Source organism: Haliotis rufescens, unplaced genomic scaffold (genome assembly GCF_023055435.1).
Source record: "Haliotis rufescens isolate VD_foot unplaced genomic scaffold, xgHalRufe1.0.p SCAF_3, whole genome shotgun sequence".
NCBI classification, from domain to species: domain Eukaryota; kingdom Metazoa; phylum Mollusca; class Gastropoda; order Lepetellida; family Haliotidae; genus Haliotis; species Haliotis rufescens.
The window spans coordinates 17,331,714-17,351,943 of record NW_025964001.1 but is presented as its reverse complement, the minus strand read 5'-3'; the positions used below and the strand labels follow the sequence as shown (position 1 = coordinate 17,351,943).

At 41.3% G+C, this 20,230-nt stretch overlaps 1 protein-coding gene across 1 annotated transcript; it reads left to right on the top strand.

The window, feature by feature from the left end:
* Positions 1-4,842: 4,842 nt before the first annotated feature.
* LOC124125501 (solute carrier organic anion transporter family member 4A1-like) lies at positions 4,843-17,118 on the top strand. Its single transcript, XM_048403357.1, has 12 exons — positions 4,843-4,908; positions 7,500-7,822; positions 8,089-8,313; positions 10,036-10,141; positions 10,764-10,885; positions 11,083-11,195; positions 11,379-11,517; positions 12,340-12,535; positions 13,740-13,887; positions 15,095-15,279; positions 15,830-15,894; positions 16,708-17,118. The coding sequence occupies exons 2-12, from the start codon at positions 7,534-7,536 to the stop codon at positions 17,013-17,015; spliced, it is 1,896 nt and encodes a 631-aa protein (XP_048259314.1). The 5' UTR covers positions 4,843-4,908; positions 7,500-7,533; the 3' UTR covers positions 17,016-17,118.
* The last annotated feature ends 3,112 nt before the right edge of the window (positions 17,119-20,230 follow it).

Here is a 20,230-nt window from a genome sequence, read left to right as displayed (position 1 = left end):
CGATTTATCCCAAACTGCAATTCGTTTGTCATCACAAATACTCCCGTCGTCATAGTCCCGTGGACTATTGCTGCGCGCGGCGTTAAACAAGAACCTCTCATTATGTACATAACCGGCGGTCGTGTCTTTACATTGTGTGCAAGGATATCGGGGTCAGGTGATAGGGCACCCCATCCCAAATAATGACTTATATGCTATATGTCTTGCCTTCTCGGTAAAGCCAAATTTACATGTACGAGCCATTACTGAGAAAATGAAACTAAATATTGCCACAACAAAATTAAAGAATCACATACGAGCTTTGATGAACAGGTCGGATTATCTGTCCCGAGTGAATTATTTGTATGTTCCGATCCTTGAGACTTAACCCCTTTAGGTAATATTGCAAAGCATAAACTCAATACTTAAAACTGTAATTCAAATCTATCTCATTGAGGGTTTAACTGTACTAGTTCAGGGCGATTGTTGCTTTGGTTTAAGGCTCCGGGTTAGAACTGGTCTCCCAATCCCTATGCTTGGCGACTTGATTGTCCGAATAGTTAGATTGGGTAACTCGGTTAGTTGCGTGTGATTGTACACCTTTGACGTGAGACGTTCTCAGAGAGACTGGTCCAGTTTCATACAATTACAGACAACCGGGAACATTACTCAGAGAGGCGTTACACAACGAACCAAAAACACGCATGTACTTAACCTGCCCTTGTTGCTCAAGTGTGATGTTTTAGTGCCAACAGACTTCAAGATATGTATTTTGACCATTATGTATACATCGTTTGTCATTTTTAATCCCCGTGCATTGAACAAAGATATAAACGTTAAATGTTTTCCGTTTAAACAGTGTATTTAATTGATACAATAACCATTGTTCATTTATCCAGAATGACCGTTGCTGTACTTCGTGGAGTTTCGTCCCTTTGGCGTGTCAGAATCCTGTGATCGCCCTGCGTACTATTCTTGGTTTGCCAGCAGCAAACCAATGCTCGTGGATTACAAAGAGATGTAAACGTCTGAGACTACATCACGATTCCTTCCATATTATACTGCCACGCCGTAATGTAAGTGAAACACAACTGAGCATTTATGTAACTAACTCCACTCACTCACTATACATGTATGCATAAAATGCAAATTGCTTAATACATGTTGATTATCACACTTCATTGATGGTGATTTCCACGAAAAACCGTAATATTTGTTATAGAATATTTTTTAATTTGTTTGCATTAACGCACCATATCCATCCCTTCTTTTTGGGGTGGTGTGTGTGTGTGTGTGTGTGTGTGTGTGTGTGTGTGTGTGTGTGTGTGTGTGTGTGTGTGTGTGTGTTGGGTTATCAAGAAATGTTCAAATTCAATTTAATTATGCACAATCCCCCGCCAACATTCAAATATATGCAAATACGTATAAAGTATTTGCTGCGTAACCGAAGTTGGAATTAAAACAAATTATATACGTATGATTAAATTTAAAAATATGCCCCCCCCCCCCCCCCCCCCCCAAACCCTCCCCGCTATTAACACATGTCACTCATAATGTTATTGTTGTTATTAAAACTTTTTCTCGTCGCAATATGGCTGAAATAATGCCGATGCGTCGTTAAATGTTAACTCACTCATGGTTTTATAACATCAGTAACTTATGAAACAGGCACTGGTAATTGCATTCTCTTTATTGAGCAAGGAGAAATGTTACTTCCAGTGTTCCATTAAAGCTACAGTCACACAGACAATGCCACCACGATGCAACCTCTTGGCGACTGATTTCTTGTGCGGCCGACTGGCGATCGCTGAGACCGGTGCAACTACTTCTGCCCATATTTGGAATTAGGGTATGATCGCCGATCAATCAGTGATAGGTTTTGCAACTTGTCAGTTATTGATCGGCAACTGTTCACCTCAGATACGACGAAATGTTTGCAACTGGTTGAGACCGATCGGTGACTAGTCAGTGACTTGTTGCAACTGGACGGGGACTGGTCGGTTGTCGATCGATCACCGATCAAAACTAAATGCATATAAAAAGGGTGTTTTTCTGAATGAAACCATTTCTTTCAAGTTGTCACCGATGAAGCGCCGGTCGATCACCACCTCATCACTGATCAGTCACCGATAGGTCGCCACTAGGTTGCAAAGAGTCGACGAGTAGACGAAACCGATCGCCGCAAGAGGAAACCAATCTGCGATTAAAATAACACCACTTGGGGAACTCCAGGAGACCAATGAAACCTCCGAGAGACCAAATCGGTCGCAGCCAGTCTTTTGTGCATGTTCAAAAGACTGGTTGTGACCGAATGGGTTTTGCGACCTTCTGAAACCTTGTAGCGACCTCAGTGAAACCTTTCAGAGACCCCTGAAACCTCATTGCGATTGTCAAATATTTTGGTGCAAGGAGGTTGCATCGCGGTCGCATTATCTGTGTGACTGAGGCTTAATGTGAACCATGTGGGGATATCCGGTCGGCGTACGTCCCGAGCAACCTCTGCTGGTCGTGAGAGGCGGAAAAATAGATCAGGTGGCCAGGCTAGGTGACTTAAATGACGTGTCAAAGTGCCCCGACTGCTTCGGAAGCTGCTCATGTTATCAACCAATGGTTTGTGTGGTCGAGACTCGATTATTAACAGGCCGCCGCCATATAGCTGGAATACTATTGATATAGTGAGGGGTTTAACAACAAAAAACAAACAAATCATCACTGGCAATGTATCCAATTTGCAAGCCTTAAAACACAGTGTAAACCATATTGAGAGTTGACTTCAGCGAGACAATGCCGTAGTTTCTAGGCTACGGGCATCTTTGCAACCGGTAGACACAGCGTACCGTCCCATCAGACAATCTCGGGGCCATCTTCGTAAGACCAGTTAAAAAATAGTCTCGTTTCTCGTGACTTTTTTCCAAACTTCATGGGTAGGGAGGTCAGATTTTAATTTAATTGTATCAAGTAAGTTTGATTCTTATGTACTGCGTGACCATTTTTTTGTACACACTTAACGTCTCTAAGCATAAAGGCAAGTGCAAAAGCCACGGTGACTACTACATGATGTATCTACAAATCTGACGCACAATGAATGGAGTGTGCAAAAGAGCAGAATCCGGTGCCAAAACGAAATTTGAGTTAAAAAACGTCGTTTCTTATTGCATAACAATAAAAAAAAATTGGAGGCAGCGGCAATTTTGAGGCAGATAGAAAATGACAAACAACAGATTAATTTTAACAAGCCTTATAGTATCTACCGCTTGTGGTGCTTTGTTTCATGAATGTGTAGCTGTTGGAGGCGCTTCTATGTTCTAACCTGGAATAGTGACACAGTGTTTAGGCCACGGAGCTTGGGTCAAGGTTTGTAGAAAGTGACCGACTTATTCAGGCAACTGTCTGATTTCAAGCTTCAAAATGGTAAGCCGTTAATTTTGGATAAGTGAAAGATTCAATTGTAAATTTTGATCATATTGAAAACTGATACATGGGTGACATTTTATAGTGTTCTGTTATGATATATGTATATTCTTATAAATGCAGTCACAAAACATTTTCACTATATAATTTACGTGTGCATACTAATATTGAACATGGTCGTTCGTATTAAAGCTTTTACAGCGAGTGAGTGAGTTGGGTTTAACGCCGCATTGAACAGTTTTTCAGTTATGTCACGATGTGTTGGATTAAGGTGGGAGGAAAGTTCGATGTGATGTAGGTCTAAGACGTCTGCCATTATGGTGAAACCCATTAGGGTGGTATAGTGGTGGAAAATCAAGTTATATCTTTAGGGCGAATCTGGGATTCGAACCCAGAATCAGATGATTCTGACACGCCCAAGCGACGTAACACTACAAAGCTTTGCATGACTGGCCACCCCTTTCTTCACTCCCTTTCGTTCACACACATATGCAGTAGTTCATGTTTCGGGGAATGTTAAAACACATTTTTAAAATATGTTTTTAATGTTTTTTTGCGAACTTGTAAACACTGACGACATGAGAGGTTTTGGCAGGCAGAGAATCAATTCTTTCTTCACTGATACAACATCATCTAACTGACACCTAAAGATACGCTTTTACACCCCTTAAAGGAGGGTTTGAGCAGTTGTGAACGATGAGGATCGAGACGGTTTTAGACAAAGGCTCACAATAGAAGAATTCAAAGCATTAAGAAACACTTTTTATACCTGTAACAAATTGTATAGTTGGGATAACACTTTCTCAGTAAAGTACATATTATAGTACTTGTTAGGGTTGAGTCCCAATCGGGATTCGAACCCACACTCTCAGAGTGAGGCACATAATCGCCAGCACACAAAGTCGGCGATCTAACCCACTCGGCCACCAAGGCTCCCACACATAATGGAAGTACGACAACTTGTAGTCTGTTTAACGCCGCACTCACCAATATTCCAGCTATATGACGTCTTTATGTCACTCTGTAAATAATCGAGTCTGGACCAGACACTGCAGTGATTGACATCATGCGCATCGATCCACGCAATTGGGATACGATAACATGCAGCAACCAAGTCAACAAGCCTGACAACCCGATGCCGTCAGTCGCCTCTCACGGCAAGCATAGTCGCCTTTTACGGCAAGCATAGGTTGCTGAAGACCTATTCTAACCCGGATCTTCACGGGTTATGTTACATTTGATCACTTTCTAAATGACATTGCGTATTAATAATCATAAAGTGGTTATTAAAATAAATACGAATAGCCACATGATTTCATGGCAGACCATGTTCTTATTAATGATAAGGGAATCCAATGTATTGTTTATCCTTCATAAATGGTTTCCATTGTAAATATACACATTCTAGGGCGTCACTTGTAAGCTGGACATGTTCCCTTTATTACAGAGTACGAAGGCTAAAGACAAAGATGATGAAAGCAGGGAGCTGTGGTATGGCTGGGGACCCGTTAAACCAAGGTAAATAACCGGCGCCCATATAGTAGGGTAACTAGTTGGGCCAATCAAACCAGGGTAAACAAGTGGGATCCATACAGACGGGTACATAGTTGGGCCAATTAAACCAAGGTAAACAACCGGAATTAAAACAGTTGCGTTCACAATTTGGGGCAAAATAACTCCGACTACAAGTTCTGGTACGGCTGGGAACCCATCATACCATGGTCAGTTACATTTGTGTTACATCTTTGGGCCACTTAAATCTAGGTAATATCTTTGAGTCGGTTATACCGGGGTTACAGGTTGGACCATAGTTGGCTCAATTCATTCCAAGGATAGGGTTGAATACCATAGACCTGGCTCACAATTTGGTGTATCAATCCAATGCATCATCTTGTGGTATTGTTTGGGGGTTCAGTAAATTGATGTTTCAGCTCCTTATACGGATTAGACAAAGGTTATACATTGGGGTATGGTTGAATGCCCATTAAACCTAGTAGGTAGCAGCTAGGGGTATGACTAAGAAAACTAGGGATGTGGCATGGGGGTCAACTAGCCATGGTTACATGTTGGAGTATGGTTTACAACAGATGAAGCGGAGGCTACAAGTTGGAAGATGGTTTTAGGCCAAGTGCGACCGGGTAGCAAACCTTTATTACGGCCAGTCAACTTTACATTCAGGTCACAAACTGGGCGTTGATTTGGCAAGCTTCAGAGTTATCTACAGGTTAGATCAAGACGGGGGTCAGACCTGTAACCTGCAGTTGTATGATAGATGATGGTGGATGTTTACACGCCCGCTATCAGCAAATTAGCCAGTGATATATGGTGACCGATGGTACAGGAGCTCATGTCTGATCAAACTGCCTTGTTGATTCAGAAAGTTGAATTATTACAGCAAATGTTTGTTTTGTTGTTCAGACAGTTTCACTTTATCAAGAAATGCATTGTCATAAAGAATCCAACGTAAGCACATTTTAGCCCAATCAGCTTTCTTCCGTGAGTAAGCATGTTTCAGATTAATAGATAAGCAATTCTTTCTAAACGTCGTGATCAGTAAACTGAGACATTATCTCCGTGTAATCTGGTTAATCATTAAAGAATCGCTTCACTAGTAGACAAAATGAATGGATTTAAATAATATTTCACATTTCTTATTGAACTGAAAGAAAACGGAATCCATAGTAGAAAAAACATCCGACTGATTTGCCTGAATGAAATGATAAATGTAACCAATTCTATTATTAGTGTATATGAGGTGTTTTAGGATTTTCACTTGACTGTTCTCATGACACAATGCCTTAGAACAGAAAGACATGCATGTTTATGAACCTACATTGGTTTCGCACGTTGGAAAATGGTCAAGACTGTGCAGGATACTTTGTATTGAACAGAAAGACTTATAGCAAAAGGTCAATCAAACCAATTGTGATACCGAGCCTATATGAAACAATGTGCCTTCGAGCTTCTGTGACATGATCAATTAAATATTTTTTTAAAGTGAAGTTTACACGATATACGGCTTTTCCATTGGACGAAAGGTTGGTCACATAACTGCGAAACTGAAGTTCATAAGTGTGACGTTCATACGTTTTGTACGAGACCGTAACCCCTGTGATTTCCCAAGAACGAATAAATACAGAAGCGTTGTTTGTCATCATTTAGACACTTTAATCTTGAACGTAGCGTTTTAGCATACATTGGGATAAATCTAAGAGTTTGATTGCGTGTCCGTTCAAGGATATTCTCGCTAAAACCCATCCTAGATAACGAAACTGAGAAAACCACATCGATCCAAACTACCGTAGTATCGACTCGATCCGTGTTTAAACTACAGTGGCAGTCTGCAGTAATCTATGAATTTACCTTTGTATCTATTGGACACATCTTTACAATCATCTTTAAATGATCGGCCAATTTATTAGTGATGATAAACATTTGTAATAGCCACATGTTCAAGAACAAATTCGGAAATCTCTCTCGTCACGTTTGTCGTGTCAGTCATTCTGACGTCTTGTCCCTGTTGTATATGTATTACGACGCACTGTCGTTGTGACCAACTGAGATAGTTCTTAACAGACTTTTCTTATTTAATGAGGATATTATTTGAATACATTTGATGTAAAGAAACTACAAAAGTTGTTCCTGTAGAGCACGTTGAGCATGCATACGCTCATATCACCTCTCGTATTGAGGAACTATTTTATTTCGCGATACAGATGGTTGTTGTATGGCTGTCAGTGAAAACCTGAAGTCACACGTACTAAAATAATGTGTATGGATCTAGGCCTACACCTCTTGAGGTAAAATCTAGCGTTATAAAAAAATATAAATATTGACTTTAACTTTGTTGGAGTTCATTGGTCCAAGAACCTTCACAGAGTGAGGGTAAACATCATATATATATAGTCTGGCCCTCACTCCATGAAAGTTCATACTCCACTGAACTCACACAAAGTGAAAATCAATTCTATAAATGTGCATCCCTCTTCCAGAGGCAAGCGTGTCCAGTAGCCTATATCAAAGTCTAGCGTTCACGAGACTTTATAGGCTGGTGGACACTCTTGCCTCGGATCGTTTCCCTGAGGCTGTCATTGTACTGTTGACTCCAGGTTTTTGCAGTGGTTCAATAGCCTGGCGTTCTTCATGCCATGTGCTGCCATCTTATTCTTCACCATGGGGTTTGCATCTGGCTGGGTGGGGACTGCCTTGGAGGAGATTGAGAAGCAGTTCCACCTGCCTAGTACCATCAGTGCCACCCTTGCAACAGCCTCAGACCTGGGCAACTCCTGCAGTGTGGCCTTTATCAGCTATATCGGCAGCAAGTTCAACAAGGCCAAAGGACTTTCGTTAGGCATGTTCCTGTTCGGTGTTGGTCTTACTCTGAATTCACTGCCTCACTATCTGTTGGAGCCATACACAGCTCCAAGTCATGGTGAGTACCCATAGATATATGTGGCATTTGGTCTGATACATCACAGCTCCCAAAGATATGGCGTTTCACCAAAGTCTGACATTCCGTGAACCAGAACAAATGTTGTTCAAAGCAACATGAAACCCAAATAGATCAATTTGACTCCAGGTCACTTTAGTCGTTGTGCAACATCAGTCATTAAAGGACGGTCTTAACTGGTAGCCATATATGACGTGATGGAAACGCTGGAGTGTGGCGTTAAGACGACATTACAATGATGTTTTTAGCTGTGAACAGAACACACGAACCACCAACAACCTGCCCTACTAACTCGTCATCTTCTGCGAATAACAGCGCGGTTCAAGCAAGTGAAGGTCAAGGTGGCATGGGCTACTTCTCGATGCTGCTTGCGGGCCAGGTGCTCTCGGGTATCGGCAGTACAACTTTCTACACGCTGGGGATCGCCTACATTGACAACAATGCGCCAGTTGCTAAGTCAGCTATTTTTATTGGTGAGTTACATGTTCTAACAGTGTTTTAGTTATGTCATGATCCGTGAGCTTAAAATTTAGTGACGCAGGACTTTGGTGACCAAGAACAATTTTCAGGGCGAATACAGAATTCGAACCAACTACCGGTGGATCCTTGCAAGCTGGGGGACGCAACACTGCACAGCAAATTACGATGGCCCAAACCACCCGTGTACTTGGGATATTGCAAAGTACGACAGCAATGATAGCGAGCGAACAACTATTCTGGATCCGTCCTGTCCACACATTAAGTGTCTCACATTCAGTTCATCTTCAATGAGGGGGCACGGGTGGCCCAGTCGTCTAAGGCGCCGCGATTCGCTGTACAGAGTTGCGTCCCTTGGGCACGCCAGAAACCTATGATTGTGGGTTCGAATCCCGGTTCGCCCCGATTATGTTTCTAGGTTAGTTAGCACCATACCCGTGCTCGTGGGTTTTACCGAAGAGGTAAACGTCTGAGACCTGCATCTCTTCAGGCTTTCCTCCCACATTAAGCTGACACGCCGTGATATAACTGAAATAATGTTAAAAGCGGCGTTAAACCAAACTCACTCACTCATCTTCAATGACAATCTCAGCCCAAAGATGGGCGTAGGGGTATCCTAGTGATTAAAGCATGGATGAAAAGCTACGTCTCGTCAAAGGCCCGGGTTTAATTCCCCTCATGCGTACAATGTGTGAATCCCATTTCTGATGTCCCTCTCCGTGATATTACTCAAAGGGCAAAACAATTCTCACTCATTCTCATTCATTCGCTTTCGTTTTGGTATTATTACAGAAAATTAAGTGTTAAGGATGCGATTAATCTGATGTTATTTGAGACACATTTCCACCGTTAATTCATGTCACTATTTTCGGCGATCAGAATATCAACCTGATACGCCAAGCATATATGTCCTACGTTCCACCATCAAATCAGGCTGATATATGAACTGAATGACCGCAGTTCAAAGGACAGATTGTGTCCAGTACATCAAGCGAGTGGGAAGTGCGATGTGAGAGAAGTTTGGTCTACACCACAGTAAGCAATGTTCCAGCTTTATCATGGCGGTATATAATCGATTCTGTCGGGAAAACCCATTTGTTGAAACTTTTGAGGTAAAATCGAACATGCTCTTTCTATGAAGATTTCAAAGAGCGTCATACGACTCTTGCTCAAAAGTTGTTTGATCAATGCTACAACATTCAAAGCCTCACTGAAGCGATAAGTTTTATGGTAGACATGTGGAGGACATTTCCATATTTGACGCACCAGTGACAAAAACGATGTCCGATGCAATTCCATATTTTGACGTACCAAAATATGTTCCTGTGTTTTTCAAGTGAACACTTGACTTGCCGTTGCATGTGTTTGTGATGGGTGCCAGCACTGGGGCAGACTACGCTCACCTTTTCGCGAACACCTGGTGTCATCACTATTTGATAATGATTCATAAACACGTGCTCGTACAATCCACTCGAGGTTTCGTATGGCTATGAAAAAGGCTTTGTCTCGTCTTTTTACAAACCACACTCACTCACTCTCACAATGAGTAGGTAACTTTCCCCCTCCAAGCATCCATCCGTTTATGTTTCCTCTATCCTCCCTGTTCTTTTGAGCAGACGAATGAATTCAATTACAAAAGTTAAAGAGAATTCGATCTTAAACTGGTTGTTACTTCATCTGCTTAGTCATGACACACACACAAAGTCATATTTTTTCAGGAGTCATTAACACTGTGACTACAGTTGGTGCTGCCATGAGTGCATTAGTTGGTGGAAGAATGATCCTCTACATGTATGTGGACTTTGACAGGGTGGACACGGACAGGTGCGGGTTCTTATAACATGATGATCAGATTCCCCTCGAAAAACTGATGAGGATGAACCTAATTGTATCCATTGTGATGAAATGTTCACTGTCCACTGCTTTACTTTGTGGACTTTTCAATCGCACGTGATTCTTAATAAAGCAGCAAATATAACAGATCTATTTACCCATATACGTGGGAATTTGTAAAAACATCGTCAGGAAATTGTTGAATGTGTGATTTATTATGTTTTTTTAATAGTTAATAAAGTTCCTGTAGGTCCTTGTATGGTTCGTAACGTCGATAAAAAAGTTACGTAACCAAACGTTCCAAAACCCCGCTTGGATTCCGGGTTGGAATAGGTCCCCAGTAGTAGCTATGTTTGTCGTAAAAGGCGACTAAGGGGATCAGGATGTCAGACATGGAGTGGAGGGTTGCTCATGATGTCAATCACTAGTTTGTCTGGTCCAGACTTGATTATGTACAGCTGTGTCACAGTAATCTTTAAATAATCCAGTCTGGATCAGGCAAGCCAGTGATAGCCAGTACAAACAGAGCACCCAGGCACCACACATCTCAGTGTGTGACCACCCCATCCCTTTGGCTCTCCAAAACAACACTTTCATTGTCTTGACTTCACAGCTTGCCGTTCGGACCAGGGGACCAGCGTTGGATTGGGGCGTGGTGGTTCGGCTTCATCGTGTGCGGTGTCATAACTATGGTTGTCTGCCTTGTCATATCAGGCTACCCTAAACGGTTCCCAAGTGAGTCAGAGAAAAAGTCGGTTGTAATCATCACAATTGTTGTCTCCCTTGTTATATCAGGATACCCTAAACGGTTCCCAAGTTAGTCAGAGAATAAGTGCTAGGATTTTATCGAAAAATGTATATTAATTGTCACTCTCTCGCTCGCTGTCTGAGATCGTCGTGTTATCTGACTCACTGATTGATCACCATTTCAGACAGTCCTAAACGAAAGGAACTGGAATCAGAGAAAAAGGATGAGGATCCCCAAAACTTATTTCAATTTCTCAAGAAAACGATAACCGATTTTCTTAAGGCTCTCTTTAAGCTTGTAAGTACCATTCCCGACTTCTCTTTGTTATAATAGTGCTAACAACGACACAAGACTCTTAACATTCAATTGCTCATTTCCTCGTTAAACCTAGTACACAATCAGAACTGTATACATGTTGGGAAATGTTACAAATCCCAATATATAAATTATCACAATTGGAGTAATTATTTCCAATTTCAGATATTCGACTTGGAGTTTGTGTTCATCAGCATCGGGTCGTCTATAGAAGGTGTAGCCATAGCTGGCATGTCAATGTTCATCTTCAAGTTCGCCAGTCACGAGTTTGATATGGACTACGAAACAGCAGGGTACATCATAGGTACGGTATAGTCAAACCTGGGCCCTAGCCACACTCTTCCCAGATACGAAGGGTATGTTTCTTGTATTCTAGTTGTTTGATCAAACATGTTCAAAACAGTCGCACAAAGGTCGCCGAGGAGGTTGGTTGCTCCAAGGTGGCTCAAAGGAGGCAGAAGGGAGGCACAAGCATTGCCGTTGTTGCAGAATGAAGGGACGGTGGTCGCCCAATGGTCTCCAGGTAATAGATGCCTTCTGCTGATTTCCGTCAATCTTGGCGATGCTTCTGCCTCCCTTGCCCTTCCTTTGGGCGACCAGCAGCGTGCATTGAACGATGACTGTGGCGACCGCCGTGCCTCCATTCGGCGACCACGGCAACCCTTGAGACACAATAGCAATGCTTCTGCCTCTTTTCTGCCTCCTTTGAGCTACCTGTAGTGCCTCCTCAGCCTGCCTATAAATAGATGGCTTGTACCTGCAGTATTTCATTTTGGTTGCAGACGCTGAAGAACTCGAGCAGTAACTGTGTGCATAGAAACATGATTTTCTGGGTTTAGGCGACCATTGAGCGTCGTGGCCAGTTTTTGATCGCTCAAAGGTGGCACAAAGGTCGCAGCCCTGTGTAACTGGGCATTTAGTGATAAGAGAGCTTGCGTCACTTCCGAAACGAAGATGTTGTCCTGGTTATTTACTTGTCAGAATGGAAGTATAAAACGGTGGATAAGTGAGGATGGTGCCTTGATGGTGCCTTGTCGCGATATTGAACCTCGACCGAGGAGACTGAAATACCCATGTGTAGACACAGTGTTTGAAGCATAAGAACACATCTGGATGCGTGTTTCAGGTGTCAAGGCTATAGTGGCGTCCAGCGGCTACCTACTGGCCGGCTATCTGATCAAGCGTCTCAAGCTGGACTTGCTGGGAATGGAGAGGGTGACCACTGGGCTGTACCTGATCGTGTTGGTGTTTGGTCTCTCTATGTTTGCTGCCTGTCCTGATGTCCGCATGATTGGCCTGGATCTGCCCTATCCGGGAGATAGGTAACGTTCCTCTGACACCATCTGGAGTTGTTAGGGGGTGCCAAAATCTTAGTTTACAATAGCATAGTCAAGCTATGTCGCGACTGGATGTTAATAGTTTGGACAAGGCAGAACAGAGATTGATGTTATGTGAAATGGGGTTTAACGTCGTGATCACAATTATTGCACTTTTGGTATAATGAGGCCGGGTTTCGAACCCACGACATTCTGCTCTCCTGACAGGCGCTTTATCCACTCCACAAAGAAAGCTATCTCAGACGAGGAGCGACACCATTTGTCGGTCCTAATAACCACAAACTTGACGTACTGGGGACCCATTCTGCCCGGGATCACATTAAAGGTCTACTAAAGAGTGAGTGAGTGAGTTTGGTTTAACGTCATTTTGAATAGGATTTTAGTTTCACGTCCTCAAAGTGATGCAAGGCATAGATGTGAATAAAGGGAACAAGTATGTGATGCTGACAGATCAAGAAACGGGATTCACGATTACAGGATTCTGTTACCTCTAAGGGAGGCAACTTTAAACAACGAATTTAAACAACAACAGTGGAGTTTTTCAGCGTGGAGATGTCGTCGAGTCGTGTCTACTGATTCTGCTGCCGCTGTCCTTGAACTACGGCTGCTGTTCTTGTTGAGTTCTATTCCTGAGACGAGAGACCTTCACAAAGCGATCTTGTGCTGGTGTTGTAACTGTGGGTCGGCCATAGGGTTGTCAATCAGAAACGGAACCTGTTCGCTGTTGACGTTGTGCAAGTCTTGTAGCGTGAGAGAACTATCTTGCTACGGCAGCTGCTGAGTTACCGGCCTGCAACATTCCTAGGGCCGTCCTTCTTTGCACAGGCGGCAGTCGTTGTCTCAGTCGGTGCTTGATATCCACCTTTATAAAGTATACAAGAGTTACAATGCACGTGCTTTTACCGAGGATAATGAATGCACGTGCAAAACGTGTTTGTGTGCCTGTGTGGAATGGACGTCACATGACATCAGTTCATCTGTCACCAGGTGTAATGGTTACATTCATACAATATAAGTATGTGAACTTAAGTTATTTTTCTGTTCAGTATATTTTCAGATGAAATAATCTTTTGTCATCAGAGATGTTTACAAAGATCAGATTTGATACCTGTACCGAACCTGACTTCAAAATGATTTTGCTACCTTCGCTCTATGAACATTTCATCATCATTTGACACTTTCATTTCAGCGATGTGTCAGGGTTTCTTGCTTCCTGTCAAGGTCAGTGCCAGTGTCAAGGTCAGGACTTCAGCCCTGTTTGTAGCAGCGATGGACTCGTCTACTTCTCACCCTGCCACGCGGGTTGTCTGGACAGTAGCATGGATGGTGATGTGATGGTGGGGATTGTCACTAGGTCGTCAAAACTGATACCACACCAAATTCTGTCTTAATTATTCATATTTAATTTCACAAAACTTCATAGACCCTCTAGAGCTTTAATGGCCAATTGCCCTGTGATGCTTACATTAGCTGTTCAGAATTGCGCCTCTTTGCTGTTCGAGGATTCGCTGATCGTTTCGAATTAAGATTCAACCTGATTATGAAAAATATATATAATATATTCTTGGTTTGTCAGCTTAAGTGTTAAACATCCGGGGTTTGCGTCACTTTCACTTCGCCATTAAGCTGACATACCGTGATATAACTGAAATGCTATTTCAGGGCGTCTCAAAAACATATACAGTCACTTGATGTATCTCTCAAATACATCATGTTTGATCATACGAAGAAATATGGCTGCGAAGTGTAAGTTTCATCAATCGGTGAGACTTTGATCACTGATGGAAATATGCCATTATGAACAAATATGTTATATCATAAGCTCAAATGACTAACTATGTACGTGATAATATTGTATCACATATAGTTTCTTGTCAAGTTGAACCGGAGTTGTGTAGAAATGTTTGCATTTACTGGTATCCTGGAGTATGAAGCTGTGTAGAGATATTTGCACAAACTGGTATCCTGGAATATGAAGTTGTGTCGAGATGTTTGCACTAGCTGTAGTATGCTGGAATATGAAGTTGTGTTGAGATGTTTGCACTAACTGGTGTCCTGGAATATGAAGTGGTGTATAGATGTTTGCACTAACAGTAGTATGCTGGAATATGAAGTTGTGTAGAGATGTTTGCACTAACTGTAGTATACTGGAATATGAAGTTGTGTAGAGATGTTTGCACTAACTGTAGTATACTGGAGTATGAAGTTGTGTAGAGATGTTTGCACTAACTATTCTTCTTGAATATGAAGTTGTGTAGAGATGTTTGCACTAACTGTAGTATACTGGAATACGAAGTTGTGTAGTGATGTTTGCACTAACTGTAGTATACTGGAATATGAAGTTGTGTAGTGATGTTTGCACTAACTGGAATCCTCCAATATGAAGTTGTGTAGAGATGTTTGCACTAACTATTCTCCTTGAATATGAAGTTGTGTAGAGATATTTGCACTAACTGGAATCCTCCAATATGAAGTTGTGTAGAGATGTTTGCACTAACTGCGGTATATTGGATAAGCTGCTTCAGATTCCTCCTTGTTCTGCAGACTTTCACCAACTGCAGCTGTATAGCAGCTGGACTCAACACCAGTGTGACAGATGCGCTGGCCACTGCGACCGCGGGCAAATGTAGCACCGACTGCTGGCAGGTGTACCTCGTCATGCCCTGCTTGTTTGTTATGTACATCGCCATCTACTTATGTGCTACTTTAACAGCTCTCAGTACACTCAGGTAGGTGCAGCACTGAGGACTAGTGGCCCCTTCTGTTCCGTATGTGCACTCCGGTGGTACAGAGCGACCGTGTTAATCTTATACAATTAATGTGACCTGGTTTATGAGGCCTTGTCATTTAGCGCGAATGTCGTCGATGCCGGCATCAAACAGCATGCATTCATTTATCCATTAATGGTCACATGGATGTAGCATTAGAGAGTTTTTTGCACTTTATTAATTGTAATTCATAACAAGGCGACATTATGTTTTGGGTGTAAAACAGAAAGGCCAGTCTGATTTTCTGTGATCCTCCCTTACCCATTGGAATCTGTTTCGGTGGATAATCGAGACTGGTTGTTCCCTGGCGTTGACATTTTATATATTAAATTGAGTGTTGGTCAAATGAGACAGAAATTCTTAAAATGGCTTCAACAACAAAGTTGACATCGTAGTGGTCGGATACGTTTGTAGGTTAATAGATGGTCGTTAAAGAATATCGATATATCTACTTGTTGCAGTGCAGTGTATGATATGATATATATTTTTTACCCTACAATATCTTGAACAGGTGTGTGGATCCAGATATACAGCCCTTTGCTCTCGGAATAAAGATGATATTTGTAAGGGTGATAGGTAAGTTTGAAGTCGTTTGTATGTGAAGACTAGCCATGCAGATGTAATAATACATGTGAGTGAGGAATTTTGTTAGACGCCGCTGTCAACATTATTTCAGGTATATCACGGCGTGTGGTGCCGGTCTTAGATGTTTACCATTTAGGTGAAAACCATGAGCTCGGATTTGTTATTGATGTCCACCTCGTGGAATGACTAATTTTAGGCTGTAAATTGAATGGGTGCATGGGCTGACTTCCACAAAGCACTTTTGGCGGAACCATACGAACTACCATAGACTTAAGATAATCGAAGGACTTTCGGAACGGCGAGATGGCATGACGACGTCAATTGTTACATGCTCTTGGTTTTAGCCGACATTTCGGATCTGACATTACTCGCCAATGTACGTTAGCTTCACTATCAGACAAAATTAAAACAGAGACGTCCAATCAAATTACACTGTTTTGATATGGTTGAAACACCAGTACTCGACTCGTCGTTTGCGTGCCGCCTTCAGTGCAGACGGAAGGTCTTACATCCCCCTGTCTAAAAATCTTTTCCAGCTAAAGGTACATATATAGCTATATTGTGATTCGATTAAAGATATCAAGAGCTCGCTTTCAGACGAGGCATTTTGATGGGTTGTTCATTTCAATCTCTTTAGCTAGAGAGATTCTGTGTTTGTGATAAAAGACAGAGACGGTGACTTCCGATCGAAACTAAGGTGACGAAACATTCAGGGTGTTTATTAAAATAGGATGGATATTTATTAAACTGGATAGTTAAAGGATGAACATTCGGAAGCGAAATGAAGAATAATTGATATTCCAGGTACTATCCCAGCACCTCTGGTTGTGGGCGTGGTGGTAGACTCGGCCTGTGAGCTGTGGAGTGGGGCGGAGGGCGCCCAGTTCTGTCAGCTGTACGACAAGCAGGCCTTGGCTGTGGGAATCGCCGTCATGTGGCTCAGTGTCGGCCTCATCGCTTGCATCTTCATGTTCCTGGCATCACTTGTTAACCTGTGGAAGAAGAAGAGGAGGGCGGAGAGGAAGAGTGCCGAAATGAACGACGCTGGCAGTCCTGATGAAAAACATAACGGAGATGCGAAGAGTGGTGTTCAGGAAAGCCCACCAGAATAACAATTTAAAAATAACTACAAGACTTGACACATTCCATTATAACAGATAACATGTAACCCTCGAGTGGCAGTGATGTACTATAAATAATACGTTGCTCAAGTTACGAAATATACCATTCTTCATTCTTCACCAAATATAGCAAACAGTCGACAGGATAAAAATGTTTGTGGTTGTTCTAAGGAAAGGTCTTTCTGTATCAGGTTTCTCCTTCTGACCCCAGTGTGATTCTGGGTGAATCCCCAGCTATTCCCACAGCCGAAATACATTGGTATCAAATAGTCGTTTGATGCGGGTCGGCTATACTGCATGTCAGCGTTCCTCTATAGCATGAAAATCGTCGCTCATGCTTCAGTCACTGATTTGCCTGATCCGGACAGCTAGTTACCGTTAAAAAGCTGGAAAATTGCTGCCTGTGGCCCGAAGAAGCATTTGCTCCCTTACACTATAACTGTATGAATTAATGTTCTTGAGATTTTTAATTTACATTAAACTGAACAAAACCATATTTTACCAAGATTTAAGGATTTAATACATATGTAGTTTCTACACGATTATATGTAGATACAAAAACATGTAATTTATATCTATTCGAGCCAAGTGTGACATTAACTGTACTTGAAGCGCTCGTACAATCTCCTGATATCATTGCTATCGTTTACTGATAGAGTCCCTGAAAGCAACATTTCCCAAATAGGCATCAACAAATTCATGAAGTGGTCTTTATAATGGATGCAGTATATTTATTATTTGAATTTAAGTAAGTATATGTAAAAAAAGGCAGGCACAACTTGCTACGTGGTCTCAGTAGGGATTCCGGGTTAGAATGTGTCCCAGTAACATTCACTCGTAAGAGGCAACTACAAACAAAAGCTGAAACAGGCAGTCAGGCTCGGCGACTTTGTTGAATACATGTCATTGCACCCCGACAGCTTGGGACGTTGTCAATAATATCAAGTACTTCTTCTTAATTCGATTTTATACAGGCCGCCGTGAAATAGCTTGAATATTGCGGACAACATCGTAAAACTCGTGCTGCAGTCGAATTTACCAACGTCTGTGTCGAAACTTTGTTTAGGGTGTTTATTATCATCATCGACTAACAGCGTTCTCACCATCCCCCGACATGAGGCACATTTGAAGTTTGTTTGTTCATATAGTTATGAATAATAAACTATAAAAAGAACCCAATAAAGCCTTAAAAAGGTATAGGCGCTTGGGCCGCTTTTTGCCATTAGAACAAGTGATTAAATGTGAAATTAATACACACAAAACGCCCTTTCTCTGGAAAAAAAATAACTCAGTCTTGATAAGTATCTCTTAGATAAGCTTACTTCAGCTGTTTGGGAGAAAATTTGCCAGCATTGCACAAATAACACGGATCGAAGGCCGTGACTCTGTAAAAAAATAATTGACGGGACCAATTTTCGAACTCAGTCTTGAAAAGGATCTCTCAGATATGCAAGCAAACTTTCATCCATGTTACTTCATTAGTTGCCGAGAAAACCTGTCCCCATCTTACGTAGTATGCACTAAGCTAAAAAACACGGAGCAAGGGACATAACTGTAAAAATTGAATTTTTGACATCAATTTTCGAACTTATTTGAGACCATGACCAGTGTGCAAAATTCATTTCTCCCACGGTCACTATTCTCTGACAATAGCTTTTGAGAAAATGTGTCCCCTTTGAGAACCGGACGGATGGACGAACGAACTCCGTTCCAATATTCCCCGCCCCATTTTGTGGCCAGGTATAAAAACATATTTCATGTGACCATTGATGAGATGTTTATATAAAGTCAATATTTAAAAGTCTTGAGCGAGTTGTAGTGAGTATATATTCATAAAATACCCACACTCAAATCCACAGATGGCCTGGATCACCCTTGCTTCAAAGATTATTTTCACATCTTCAGTTATTGGAAAGTTAAAAAAAATCTTGATGTCATGCCGAGGGAGAGTTCTTTGGTCAAATGTCAGCAATTGTCTTCTTCGTCCTGTGTACATTGCTGTGATTTTCATTCAAATTCAACAAGAACAATATGTATTTACGATTGATTTATTCATGCAATTAAGCTTTTTGTTATTGTGTGTGAGTGCGAGTTGTTACACAACTCAACAATATTCTGGTTATATAACAGCCTGCAATTAATCAAGTTTGAACAAGATAATCCAGAAACTGATATAGATAAAGATTGTTCATATAAATGCTTAAGATCATCACCAAATACATAATCATTTAAAAGAAAATCAGCAAAGGTTGATGATTTTTGGAGGACAAAAATCATGACTTGTATCAATGCTTATATTCAAGGCACTTAAAAAAATATAGGACTGAAGTCATTGATTAATATGCTGTTTATCACAGTATATGGAGAAAAGCAAAACAAGATGAAAAAAATATTGATATCCCCTGCTCTTTTAAAGCTGTACATAAAAAAGCCACGCACGCACGCACACACACACACTTAATCCTAGAGCTTGTGCAAGTGACATTATCATTTAATTTCATACTAACCGATGATTCCCTTCATTCTTTTAATTATTTTCTATACCTTCACATGACTACCACAAGGCATCAATTTAGCATTTGCCTGATGTGTATACAAAGAAATAATTGATTGTTTAGGAGTTATTCTCCGGAAATGATTCCAATGCTCATTCAAATCCAACTTACTGTCAGTGAAAAAACAAAACAATCCTTAATAGCAAAAGGTACCAGGTGTAAGTATGCCTGATGTGTTTTAAACGTTTAACAAAGAAATCTGGAAAAGTTAAGGAGTTATGCTCCACAAACGAACCCTTCCCCAATTTGAACCTGAGTACAAATTATTGTCTTGGAAACTCAAAATAATTTTTAAAAAAGCCTAAACAGCAAAAGGCATCAGTTCAATGCATGACTGGTGCATATACAAAGTTGCATGAAGAAATATTGAATGGTTTATGAATTCCAATCCAGAAACGGACACAGCCCGTTTCTATATCCCCTGCAAAACTTCATTTGGGCAGGTGATAATTAATACAACTGCTGTCCAATACAAAATTATGACACCATTCTGTAAGAGCCTTTAATATGTTCAAGATTTTGTACATATTTAAACAATGAACAACAATTGATAAAATCAAAGTCAACTCAAGACAAAGTCTAACATAAAATACCAGTATTTTTAATATATTATTTTAAAACATGCTTTGCAGGACCAATATATTTGTATGA